At 55.4% G+C, this 12,887-nt stretch overlaps 1 protein-coding gene across 5 annotated transcripts in view; it reads left to right on the forward strand.

Annotated features, from left to right (window-relative positions):
- Window positions 1–469: 469 nt before the first annotated feature.
- TLE2 (TLE family member 2, transcriptional corepressor) overlaps window positions 470–12,887 on the forward strand; it is a 29,145-nt gene continuing 16,727 nt past the window's right edge. For 2 of the 5 annotated variants that reach the window (XM_043912030.1, XM_043912034.1), the window contains exons 1-4: window positions 9,596–9,940; window positions 10,018–10,115; window positions 10,455–10,518; window positions 10,982–11,026. In XM_043912030.1, coding sequence (XP_043767965.1) covers window positions 9,917–9,940; window positions 10,018–10,115; window positions 10,455–10,518; window positions 10,982–11,026 — 231 coding nt within the window. In that variant the 5' untranslated portion in view covers window positions 9,596–9,916. Of the gene's footprint in view, window positions 616–9,167; window positions 9,405–9,595; window positions 9,941–10,017; window positions 10,116–10,454; window positions 10,519–10,981; window positions 11,027–12,887 lie in introns of those variants that run through there. The other 3 variants (XM_043912031.1, XM_043912032.1, XM_043912033.1) reach the window with 3 other exon arrangements.

The following is a 12,887-nucleotide window of genomic DNA, read 5'->3' on the forward strand; positions in this document are numbered from 1 at the left end:
AGAGAACCAGGATACTGGAAGACACACATCTTAGCCTGGACCCACCGCAGGTGGGTAGAGCTCTGGCCCTTCCCCTTGCTTGGGGCCTTCATTCTACTTGGCATCCTTTTCCAGTCTGAGGGTGACTGAGCGTGGTGCCACACACTCTCCCCGCAGCCACTGCACTCCGGCCATCACACCACCCCCTCTCTCCTGCTCACTTTATCTTTACAGCATTGATCGCTGTGAACAACTTAGGTCAACAAATATTCCCTGTCCTCTGCTTTTCCACACACGGGAGATAAGTTCAACAACAGGGACTGGGTCTGTTTGGGTTACTCCTGAATCCCTAGGGCCTGGACTCCTGCCTGGCGCACAGTAGGTGTTCAGGGAAGATGTAGGAAGAAAGTGAGAAGATGGCAAAAGAGCCAGTGAGATGGGTGGGCCTAGGCCAGCCTTGCAGGACACTTCCTGTCGGATGGGACAGCCGGGGCTTCCGGGAGCCATGGAAGGTGTTGGAACAGAGGAGGGGAGCAGCCACATCCATGATGAGTAGGATCTTCTGGGGTCGCAGAGGGGCCGGTCTGGAGGGGAGACAGAAGCAGGACCCCAGGACGAGGCCCGCGTGGAATTTAGGTATTTTCTGACTTTAGGGGCTGCAGGAGGGAGCTGCCTGTACCCCAAGGCCCTGCCAAACGCCCAAGCACTCTGCTCTGCAGAGCTCTCGCGGGGTCTGCCCTTCTCCGACTATCTCTGCACCTCCTCTGCCTCCGGCTACCTCCGGGTCTCAGTTTCTCTCTTCCTCGGTCCTTCAAGGTCTTTCTCGATCTCTCTCTCCTCCCCCTCGAACACTCCTTCCTACTGTGCTCCCTCCCCGCCATCCCCGCCTCTCAGTCGACCTCGCTGGTCCTCCCCGCCTCCAGCTCCCCCTACAAACCTCTCCCACCCACCCAGGGCCCCAGGGCCCGGTTGCTGGGCGCCTGCCAGGCCAGGAAGCCCGCCTCTCCCCGCCCTTGACCCTCCGCCTCTACGCGTCTTCCTCCCCTCCGCCCCCTCCCCGCCCCGCCCCTCCGCCCCTTCGCCCTTTCCTCCTCCGCCCCCTTCACCCTCTCCTCTTCCCCCGCCCCTCCTCCCGCTTTGTCCCCTCCGTTTCCTCCTCCCCCTCCCCTCTGGGCCTCCCTCCTCCCAGGCGGGGGAGGGGCGGTGCCCTCGCTCCGCGTCCCCTGCTGGGCCTGACCTGGCCAGTTGGGTGACGCGTTGGTCCGGCCTGTGGGGTTACCCGTGGTCCCTCGGCCGCGGCGGCGCGGGGGGACGAGGGGTCGGCCACCCAGCACGCGGGAGGGGTGGCCCCGGGGACCCAGGACCACAGCCACCGAGCGCTCACCCCGAGCGCCGCCTACTGTGTGACCTTGGACAGGTCCCTCGGCGTCTCTGGGCCTGGCCGCTTCCATCCCCCACCCCCACCCCGACTCCCAAGCGAGACCCACCACCCACCGGCAACCGCAATTTATTGGGCGCCTGCTCTGTGCCAGACTCTGTGGTGGCTGCCCTGGACTCAGGACAGCACCCCTCTTTGCCCCTAGTGGAACCCACAGCAGGTAGAGAAGACAGGCAACAAATAAACCCGTGAATAAGATAATTTCCGAGAACAGTCAGGTGCTGGGGAGAAAAATCCAGTAGGGGCAGGAGACAGAGAATGACAGGAGGCTGCTTAAGCCGGGAGATGGGGGGAGGTCTCTCCAAGGAGGTGACATTTGAGCTGAGACCGGATGACAACAGGAGCCTGCATACAGGGGATGGGGTGGGGGCAGGTGTTCCAGGCAAAGAGAGTCCAGGGCAGAAGCCTGGAGGCAGTTCAGCCTGGTCAACTGCAGGGTCTCATCCCCTACTTTGCAGGGCAGCTGTGAACATGAGACACAAGGTCAAGTGAATAAAGCAGCTAGCCCAGAGTAATCAAAGTCTTGAGAACCATTACCAAGGACAGCCCCCTTTTCCAGATGAGCAAACTGAGGCCCAGAGAGGATAAAACCACTGGCTGCACATCAGAAGTTGGAGAGGGAGATTTATATTGGACGCAGTGTTCCACTCACATCTGTGCAGTGTAAGGGGGCTGGGGGAGTCTCAGGTCCAGCAAGGAGCGCCCTCCCCAGGGGAGAGATGGAGGTAGAATTCACAGAGATGCCACGTGGCAAAGTACAGAGGGTGAGGTCAAGGCTTGGCATGGGGTGGGGTGGTGGGGTGAGTTTGGTGATGTGGGGTCTGGGATAGATACATTGACCAGGAAACCCCAGGGTTTTAAAAATAGGGGATGCCTTGGGTTTCCCTGGTGGTCCAATAGTTAAGACTCCACTTCCACTGTAGGGGCCACGGGTTTGGTCCCTAGCCAGGGAAGTTTCACATGCCCTGAGGTTTGGCCCCAAAAAGGGGGGACACCTTTTGAGTGTGAGCTCCAACCCTGTTTGCCCCAGTTGCACACCCTGACATCATCATTACAGCTGAAGCTGTTTCATCTGTCAAACTTTGATTCTGTGACACTGATGAGAAAATATCTGGCATTATCCCCATTTTACAGAGTCACAGGAGCACAGTAGCCAAGGTAGGATTTGATCCCAGACCTTCAGGTTGCAGAGGTGCCTTACTGGCAGGGTTAGCACTGGATAGGTTGGCAGGGACTCTGGGACTCTGCCCCACATGTCAAATGACCTGGGAGAGGCTCTACCCCTAAGCTTCCCAACACATGTGGAACAGGTGCGGTTGGGCCTGGACAGACCATAAACATTAAACAAATAAATTGTGAGCATTCAGGACTTCTCTGGCGGTGCAGAGGTTAAGACTCCGCGCTTCCACTGCAGGGGGAATGGGTTTGATCCCTGGCTGGGGAACTGAGATCCCAGGAGAGATAGTAAAAAAAAAATTTTTTTAAAGAAGAAGTTGTAAATGTTCAGAGAGTGACTAGGTTTCCAAAGGAAATAAAATGAGAGAAGCTGACCAGGTAGGGAAGTTGGGGCCAGCTAGAGTCAGGCTGGCCAAGCCAGGCCTCCCTCAGTGGTGATGTTTGATCTAAGCTTGAGAGGAGATGAGCCAGTCATGGTCCAGGCAAAAGAAACAGCTTGTGCAAAGGCCCTGAGGCAGGACCTCCAATGCCTGTGGTGTTGGAGGAACAGGGAGAAGGCCTGTGGGGAGTTAGTGATGAGGAGAGAAGGAGGAAAGTGATGGGGGGGTCAGATGTTGTAGACAGCGGTGGGGAGTTTGGATTTTATTCTGAGGGTGATGGGGAGCTATGGAAGATTCTTGAGCAGAGGGAAGGGTGAGATTGGATTCACATTTTAGTAGGTGATCAAAGATGTGGGAAAAGTGAAAAGTGAGTGCATAGCCCTGTTGGGTGTGAAGTGAGACTAGGTAGAGAAGGGCCCTTTGGAGCATAGGGGAAGTATAAATGGCTACCTTGTTTAGAGCATTTACTATGAATTTTAAAAAAATATTTATTTCTTTGGCTGTGCCAGGTGTTAGTTGCGGCATGTGGGATCTTTAGTTGCAGCACATGGGATCTACTTCCCTGAACAGGGATCAAACCCAGGCCCCCTGCATTGGGAGCCTGGAGTCTTAGCCACTGGACCACCAGGGAAGTCCCTACTATGAAGCATTTTAAGTACTTTATAGGCCTGAACTTATTTGAAGATTCTATTATCAATCTCCTTTTCCAGATGAGAATACCCACTGAGTCCAGGTCCATCCTGGACTCCCAAAAGTCCTTTCTTTTTTTTCCCCTTTGCAGTCCAGTTCTTGCCCAGGGGGAGGCTGGAGTTTGGAGCCCTCAGCCAATCCCAGTGCCTCCTGTCACTGTCTGCTGTCTCCCCTGTCCCCCATTAACCACAGCCTAATGGGATTTTACAGACCCTTGTGAAAGTAGGCAGAGTGATATTATACTCATGCTGTGCTCACTCCCCGCTTCAGCTTCACAGCCAGAGAATGTTCAGAGGTCCACTCAGTAAGGCAAGAGGTCAGACCTCAAGGCTCCTCAATTCCAGGGCAGGGTTTAAAGTTGCCCCATCTTTCCTCTTCCATGTTGGATTAGGGTTATATAAAGGCACAGTTCAAATGAGGCAACTCCTATGTACTCTGCAGAACCTCAGCTTAAACACCCCACCAAACACCTAGCATGCCTTTCCAACTTTCCATGTAGGCACCTCACTCCTGGCTCTGCCTTCACCCCCATCTCCACCCCAGGTCCTCCCTTCTCCTCAGCCCTGACCACTCTCAGGGGGCTGAGTCTTGTGCTTGGTCTCCTCCCACTTCCCCAAACTTGGGAACCCCTCCTGCATGGCCTAGCCCTGGCTGCAAGCTTGGGAGCAGCAGAAAGCATTGGTTTCATGAATAAATCTTGTGCAACCATCTCACTATACAGGTGAGAAAACTGGCCCAGAGAGATGCGCTCAAGTGTCCCTAGGTCACATGAGGAGGTAGAGGGCGCTAGAAGAGGGCAGGAGGGCTCCCCGTGTTCATGGGTGGAAGGAAACGTGTGTGACATTTCTGAGGGGGGCTCACAGCCAACCGTGGCGGGAACGGAGGCTCAGAGGTCACCCGAAAGCCCTGGCCAGCGGGAGGGGACAGGCCTGGCTGGTGGCCCAGCAGCTCGGCTAGGGGGGCGGTAGGCAGAGGTTGGCGAAGTCGGAAGCCAAAGGCTTGGCCTCCCCGAGGGAGCCGCTTTCCCGGCCCGGGTCGGATCAATGGGCTGTAATTATACCGCGCCGGGCCCGGAGCCGGCGGGGAGGGAGCAGGAGCTGGCAGGAGAGAGGCGGCGGGCGGGGGAGCGCGGGCCGGAGAGGGACCCACGTTACTTTGATTGACAGCCCGGGCGGGCGCCGCGCGGGAGCTTCTGGGGCTCGTAGTCTTTGTGAGAATCCCTGCTCCCATCTCCTCTCCCGTTCGCGCCCGGGGAAACTGAGTCATGGGGACCAGCAACCCTCTCCCTTCGCCTATACCTGGGTCCATCCCTTCCCATCCGACCTGATGGGAGAAACGGAGCCGTGCTGGGAGACTCCGGGCTCGGGTGAGAGTCTCAGTTCTTCCTGGGCTTCTGGAGTGACTTGACGTCTCTACCTCAGTTTACCCATCTGTGAAATAGGGCGAAAGGCGCTAGTCGGCCCAGCCAGCTGGCCAGGCTTTTGCAAGGTAGTATGTTGGACGACGGAACTCTTTTTAAAAGACCAGTCAGGCTTAGGAGGTGGTCCACTTCTCCCCGCTTTTTGGTTACTAACCGAGCTGGAGTACCCCCCGAAAAGCCAACCCGGGCAGAATCAGTCGTCCACGAGGATCTCAGGCTTCTCTCAAGGAGGGGAACAACACTCTCCATACCTTGCTGGGAGCTCCTTGCCGCCTTCCGATTGGCCCAGCCAATCCTAGCGCTTTCTGCCATTGGTTGCCAGATCCCTGATCACCATTGGTCATTGCCCATTGTGACGTCACGGACCCATGTGGGAGCGCCGCAGGTGGATTGGCTGGCGTGTCCAGCCAACCACCGCAGAGAAAGGAATTTCCACAGTAGCTGGGGCGGCGAGGCTGATTTAAGGTGGTCTGAGCAATACCGGGTCCCAGTGCTGCTTCTCAGCTTTTTCCTTTAAAAAAAAAAAAACAACCACCACCTCCACATCATAAAAACCCAGCCAGGAACCGGGGCTGAGTCTTTCTGTGCAGTGGGAGGGAAGAGGTCAAAATCTAAGTCCCTTTCCCCAACATTGCCCTTCTCCCAGGGTTTTGTAGATGGGGAAACTGAGACCCAGAGGGGTGGGGGGCATGAAGCCCTGGATGGCAAATGAGTTAGCTCGGGAAAGCCTTTCTAGTGAAATGAGAAGGTTGTGCTAGACTGCCCAGGCTGTAACTCATGCCTGGCAGTCCTTTCCCTGCCTCCCTGTCTGGCCGGATGTGGCATTTCAGCGAGTTATCAAGTAATCGGCCGCTTAGGGGTACCCCCCCCACCATCTTCTCCCCCCCATCTCACAGACTGCTCTCTGCTGAGCCTCCCCAAACTCTCAAAGCTACTGCTTCCAAAGCTGGGGTTGCTTCTGCTCAGAACAAACCATCTCCTCCTTCCTGGCAAATTATACACTGACTTGTAGTTGTGTTTGTGTGTGTGTGTGTGTGTGTGTGTGTGTGTGTGTGGTTTTGTGGCTTCTCAGGCAATCCACAAATCTGTATTTACCCTCCCACGTGGAGTGTGCCTGGCTGAGGGATCTGAAGACTGATGGATAAAGGTCCCCTACTCCAGGAAGCCTTCTCTGAACTCACCAGGCAAAGCTCCTGTTCCTCCTCTGGGTCCCTTAGTCTCTGGGCACTCCCTTTGTCCTGGCACTGCTCATGTGGACTTGCAGGGTGTCCTCAGCTCTGTCTCATGCCCCCTGCCCCTTGGAGCCTCCCAAGCAAGGCCTGGGGCTGGCCCTCGCCAAGGCCCCAGCATCTTCCCCATGAAGAGGTGGTTAGAGAATAAATATGAACCTGCCAAATTTAAACAGTCTATGCTCAGTATGTGTGTAGTGGGAGATGCCTTTTAGAGAAGCTGCCTGGAGGAGGTGCCTTTTGGGTTGAACTTTGAAGGAATGGATTTTCTCCAGGCAGAAAAGGAGTGGGAGGGGATTCCAGAAAGAGATAATAACAAAAACAAAGGCCCAGAGGTAGGAAAGAACACAGATGAGGTAATCTGGCTGGTGTGGCCTGGGCAGAGTGTTTCAACTGATGCAGGGAGGTAAAGCTGGCTTAGACCAGGTAGTGCAGCACATCTGATGCTAGCCTGAAGATCTGGGACTTTGTCCCAAGGGCAGTAGGGAGCCATGGGGTAGCTTTAAGTGAGGGCAGGCCAGACTCAGAAAGTGACAAGAGTGAAACGTACTCAGAGTGAGAAGGTGGCTTGAGGTCCAGATGGGAGAAGAAGAAGGGCTGATGCAGGCAAGGGGTGTGGGGATGGGAAGCAAGGTTGCATGGTAGGTGAAGAGGTGAGAAGAGACTAGGATGATGCTCTAGGATCTTGGAGGATCAAGGTGATTGGGGTCTGACAGGGCGACGGACAGGTCTGGGGAAAGCTGCTGCATCTAGTGGCCTGGGAGACATCCATTAGTGGGGACTCTACCCATGGGGCTGGGTCTCAGGGTAGGGACCAGGGGTGGAGCCAGAGCTTAAAGCCATCTTCATGAAGGTGATGCCTGAAGCCTCTAAGAGAACATGGTGCCTCAGAGCCTGGGCAGCCAGAGGTGTGGGCGAAGGTGACATTCAGATGACTAGGCTAGGAGGAAAGAGACTAGCCTCAGAGAAGAACGAGGGCCAGCACGTCGGGAGGGCATGGGGGCAGGGAGGGAAAAGTCCATTCTGTGCACAGGTCTGAGGTGAGGGTTAAGAAGGAGCCGTTGGACTTCAGGAAGTGGAAGCAGTAGAGGATGAGGAAGTGGCCCAGAGCGGGGAGCTTTTGTCTTCCCAGGGAGGTAAGCTACCTCCTGGAAAGGTTTTGGAATTAGGACTGCACAGATGCCCCAAAACTGGGAATGATGAACTTTTGGCGTCATGGGATGCTGGCACCCTCTGTTTCTTAGAATTCCCCAGCAGGATTGTGGTCAGTGATGTCTGCCTTTAGCTGGATCCACTGTTTCTTCTTCTCACGCCCCTGCTTGTTCATTTATTGAGTACTTACTGTGTGCCAGGTTCTGCAGGCACTAAGACAGGTTCTGTCCCAACATGGCTGAGTGAGGGAGAAGAATGAGTGGAACAACCCACAAAGAAACACAATCATATCAAAACAAAACTCTGATAGGGCCAAGAGAGCAAGTGAGAATACAGGATGCAGTGTTTGAGAATAACAGGGTGGAGTGGGTGGGTGGATATTGCTTAAATGGGTGGCTAGGAAGGGCCTTTCCAAGGAGTAGATGTTGGTGCTGAGACCTGAATAATGAGAAGCAAGGGAACAGCATTCCAGGGAAAGGCAGCAGGAAGTGCAAAGGGCCTGGGGCAGGATTGTACCTAGTGTCTTGGAAGAACAGCAGGAGAAGCCCATGTAGCTGGAGGGATATGAAAGAGGATGAAAGTGATGTGAGCTGGGATCAGGGAAGCGAGGGGGTTTGTGCAGGGCCTTGTGGGAAGAGGAAGGAGTTTGGGTTTTTTCTTGATGGCAATAGGGAACCATCGAATACTCATACCTCAGCTTCCCTGGTGGCTCAGACGGTAGAGAATCTGCCTGCAGTGTGAGAGACCTGGGTTCCATCCTGGGTCAGGAGGATTCCCCTGGAGAAGGGAATGGCAACCCACTCCAATATTCTGGCCTGGAGAATTCCATGGACAGAGGAGTCAGTGAGCCACAGTCCATGGGGTTGCAAAGAGTCAGACACGACTGAGCAACTAACATTTTCATAACACACACACACGTATCTTTATCCTTTATCCTTAGAACCTCCCTTCCTCTTCCCATGACTCCCCATCTTTATCCTTCATGTGTCAACCTCCTCCAAAAGGTTTCTCTCAGACACCCCAAATAAGTAGATTCCCTCTAATCTCCATAATTGCCCCCCTAAAGCCTCTTTGTACACATACACAGTTTCATGATTTTCAAGCTACAATCTTGTTTTATCCACTGATCTCAGAGAAGGCAAGAAATGTTCTTCATCCATCCTGTATTCCTTGTGCCTAGAAGGAGGCCTGGCATGTCATAGGTGCTCAATAAATTCAACAGGGCTTTTGTATGCTTCTGCTCACTCACCTACAGACACAGGAGCAGATATTAACACAAGACCAGGGGTTTTCTCTGTTTGGTTCCCTGTTGAACTCCTGGGGCTGAAGCTGTGTCTGGTCCACACTAGGCTCTCCACGCTTGTTTTTTGATTGACTTAACAAACGACCCTGAAGTTTCTCATGAGCAAGATGGGAATAAGAATGTCCCACCTACCACCTCACTGGATATCTGCAGTCTGCAATGGGAGATGGAGCCCCACCCTCAGAGAGATCTCAGTCTGATGGCAGAGATTCATGTTTGTCCTCAGTGGGACCTTTGTTTTCTAGGAGCTCATGGTCTGAGAGGGGAGACAGCCAGGTCCACTGGTGTGGCCATGGGAACCCAACTCCCATCTCTGGAAGTTTACTCCGTTCCAGGGCAGGCTGAGGGCTGTTCCTGTGCGTGTAGTCGAAAAATAGACCCTGCTTTGACCTTTTTACAGGTGCGAATACCGAATAGCCAGGCCCAGTGAGGGTGGAGGGGCCTGGCTCTGCCCTCCAGCTAGACCCTTCTCTGCTGTTTTTACAGGTTAGACCCTGTCCCTGCAGGCAGGTTCTCCAGCCAGCGCTTGGCAGGCTGTTTTCCCCATCCTTAAGTCTAAGCCCACTTCCTCAGAAAGACCATTTCTGGCCCCCTCCTGTCCTCCCCGCACCAAGCTACCTTCACAGTGGGTCACTAGGTATTTAACTGGTTTTTCTCTCTTGGGTCCTCGGGAGAGTGGGGAGTGGCGACGTTTGCGGGGCTGGACGCTAGCCTCAGTTTCCCTGCTGGTCGCGGGTGGAAGGGAGGGGGTGGTCCCGGGGCCGCGGCGCGCGGGGCGGGCGGGCCGGGTGGGCGGGCCGGGGGCGGCGGCGCCACCTTAAGGCGGCTCTGCCCGCGGCTCCCGGCCGAGCCCCGCCGGAGGGAGGCGGCTCCGCGCGGGGCCCGCCGCCCGCGCCTCCGAAACCGGCCGCTGCTCGCCCGACCTTCTGCGCCGGTCGCGCGCCCCACGCCCGGCGGGGGCCTCGGCGCCCCTTGGTCCCCGCGACCCCGCGCGCTCGCTCGGGGGGTGGGGAAACTCCAGGGTCCGCTGCCCCTTCTTTCTCGGGCAGACCCCCCCAACCCCAGCCTGTCCCCCACCCCGCCGTCGCCTGGCCCCCCCAGATCATCAAGCTCCGGAGTCGTGGCGGGGGGGCCTCCCGGATCGGCAGGATGTACCCCCAGGGAAGGCACCCGGTGAGTGGGGGCCCGGGCTGCGGGGAGGTGGGGGGCGCCGGGCGTCCAGGAACTCATACCTGGGCGTCCCCCCCAAGACCCCGCTTCAGTCCGGCCAGCCCTTCAAGTTCTCGATCTTGGAGATCTGCGACCGCATCAAAGAAGAATTCCAGTTTCTTCAGGCTCAGTACCACAGGTAAGGGGTGGGGGACCGGGGCGCCCCTCCCCAGGGGGCTCGCCTAGGGGAGAGGGGCGGGATCACCAGAGTGCTGGGAGGACGGAGGGACCCCAGGGCCGAGAGGAGGGCTTCCAGGTAGAAGCGTAGGTGAGGAGGACAGCCCGTCCAGTGCTGGGACACTTGGAGCCTGGGAAGGGATAGGGCCGGCCTGGGAGCGGGAGTTGGGGGGTGGGTGTGAGGAAGTGGGGCAGGGGAGAGCCAATCTCATCACTGTGGAAACTGGCCCAGAAGGGGTCCGTGGGTGTCTCTGCTGGGGGGCAAGGAGAATGGAATCCCAATGTCCCATCTCCTTCCCAGCCTCAAGCTGGAGTGTGAGAAGTTGGCCAGTGAGAAGACAGAAATGCAGCGACATTATGTCATGGTGAGGGGGTCATCATACTGGTGGGAGGCAGTGGGGAAGATGGCTGGTCTGTGAGTTGAAACACGACGGGCATGAACCCCAACTCCAGTACCACTCTGGGACATGTCCCCAGTTGGCTGTGGGCCTCAGTTTCCCTCATCTGTAAAATGGGCTGCTTGGGGTTTCAGGCTGTCTCTCAGCTCTTGGAACAATAAAACGAGGATACCTCCTCTGCTCCTGGGCATCTCTGAGGGGTCGGGGTCTCTGGGCACTGCTCATCTACCCCACCCCCTGGAGAGAATGGAGGGAGGGGAGTCCTGCTTTCTTCTCTGTGCTCCCTCTCTGGGCCGGCAAGCAGCTGGGAGGCTCTGGGTCCTGCTGTGATCCCCCTATGTCTGGGGGCTGTTGGAAGACCCAGAGTCACCCAGTGCAGTTGGACATCCATGGCTACGGTGGACACTACTAGACGGCCTTTCCTTTGCAGTACTATGAAATGTCCTACGGGCTCAACATCGAAATGCATAAGCAGGTAACAGTGTGTTGGGGGTAAGGGTGTCCAGTAGGGAGGAGGGGGGTCTGGAAGCTGTGAGAGGGACCCAGATCTCCAAGTAGTCACAGGCCCAGGGAGGAGACGTCTTATCCTGAAGCCTCTGGGACCAGGGGCCAGATTTCAGCCTCGAAAATGAATTTCTGGAGATCTTGTCCAGGAGAGATGTGGGCAGTAGACAGGGGCCAGGCGTCTTTGTAGCAGAGGCTAGCAGCCAGGTCACGGAGCCCAGGGAGCGACTTCTGTCCTAAGAAGAGGACAAACGGACAGTCTTAGAGGTCCCTTTCAGCCCAATGTGTCTGACACACAGAGATGGGTCCTTAGGGTCTGAGATGGAACCCCTAGGTTCTGATGCCATTTTGAAGGTTCTGAGATTAATGCTAATGATCCAAGGTTCTGAGACTGTCTTCTGTGTCTGAGAGTGATCTCAGGGTTCTGAGTCATACCTGAAGGTTCTGAAATTGGCTCCATTTGCCCAACATTAACCCCCAGACCCTGAGGCTGACCTCAAGATTTTCTGATGGTTTCTAAAGGGGAGGCGAGAATTTTATCACAGAACCACCCATGCACCCAGATGTTTTCTAAGAGGACGAGAGGGACCCAGAGATTCTGAGGTTGAGGGAATCTTTGGTTCTGTCCATCAGAATATTAGAATAAATCGGCAGAGCCTAGGGTCTTTCTGGTGGGTGGGAGGAAGTGAGGGTGAGCTGGGAGTGCTTGGAGGGAGCCTGCCTTGGCATGCTTTTCTGGGTCTCTATGGGTTCTGCTGGGTCTGGTGTGGGTAGGAGGGGGCTTGTTTGCCTGCAGCAGGTGTGGTCCTATGGGTGCATGAAATAGACCTCTTTATGGGGTGGAGGGCAAGGTGTAGGGTCCCAGCTCTGGGAGCCTGGTTCCACCCTCCTGGTATGAGATGGAAGACACAACCTCACCCAGATGCATCCAGCAGCTCTGTAACTCAGGCAGAGGCAAAGCACAGACTAACAGAAAACCCCCTTCCCCACCCACTCACATGTTTCCCCTCTGTTCCACCTCTATGGGGCACTCCCTGCCCAGCCCCGGTCCCAGATGAAACCTACAAGTAAAACCACACTATTTCTAACCCACTTTCTGACACCAAATGTGTGTGTTTTCGCTACACAGAACAGTTCTGGAAATCTGACACCAGCTGGGTGTCCCTATGCTTCAGTTCAACCCTAACACACCTACCCAGAGTCAGTGCAAACCCTCAGCGGTTCAGGGTCCTAATACATATAGGATTAGGGCCCCACAGGGCTGCTCCTGCCTCCTGGGCTTCTGACCCACCAGCTATAAATCAGAGTTCCCATAACCCACTCCCTGGTCTGATGTTTTGCCAGAATGGCTCACAGAACTCAGGAAAGCTCTTACTTGCATTACCCCATTTATGATAAAAGATATGACTTAGAAACAGCCAGATGGAAGAGATACACAGGACAAGGTTATGGAGACGGGCCTGGAGCTTCTGTGCCTTCTCCGGGCACTGTGTCCCAGCACAAACATGCATCCACCCACCAGGAAGCTCTCTGCTACCCCCAGCCCCTCTCCCCTCCTTAGAGGTCAGGGGTTGGGGGTAGGACTTAAAGAAGTTCCATCCCTAAGTGTCACTCAATGTGGGTGACATGGACTTATTGTGAATGACAAAAGATGCTCCTCTCGCCTCTACTATTCTGAAATCCCTAGGGTTGTAGGAGCTCTGTGCCAAGAACAGGGCAAAGAGCAAATGTATATATATATATATTTTTTTTTTTAACTTTTTTATTTTATATTATGTTAGAGATGATTAACAATGTTGTGTTAGTTTCAGGTATGCAGCAAAGGGACTCAG

Source organism: Cervus elaphus, chromosome 9 (assembly GCF_910594005.1).
Source record: "Cervus elaphus chromosome 9, mCerEla1.1, whole genome shotgun sequence".
In the NCBI taxonomy this organism is placed as follows: Eukaryota; Metazoa; Chordata; class Mammalia; order Artiodactyla; family Cervidae; genus Cervus; species Cervus elaphus.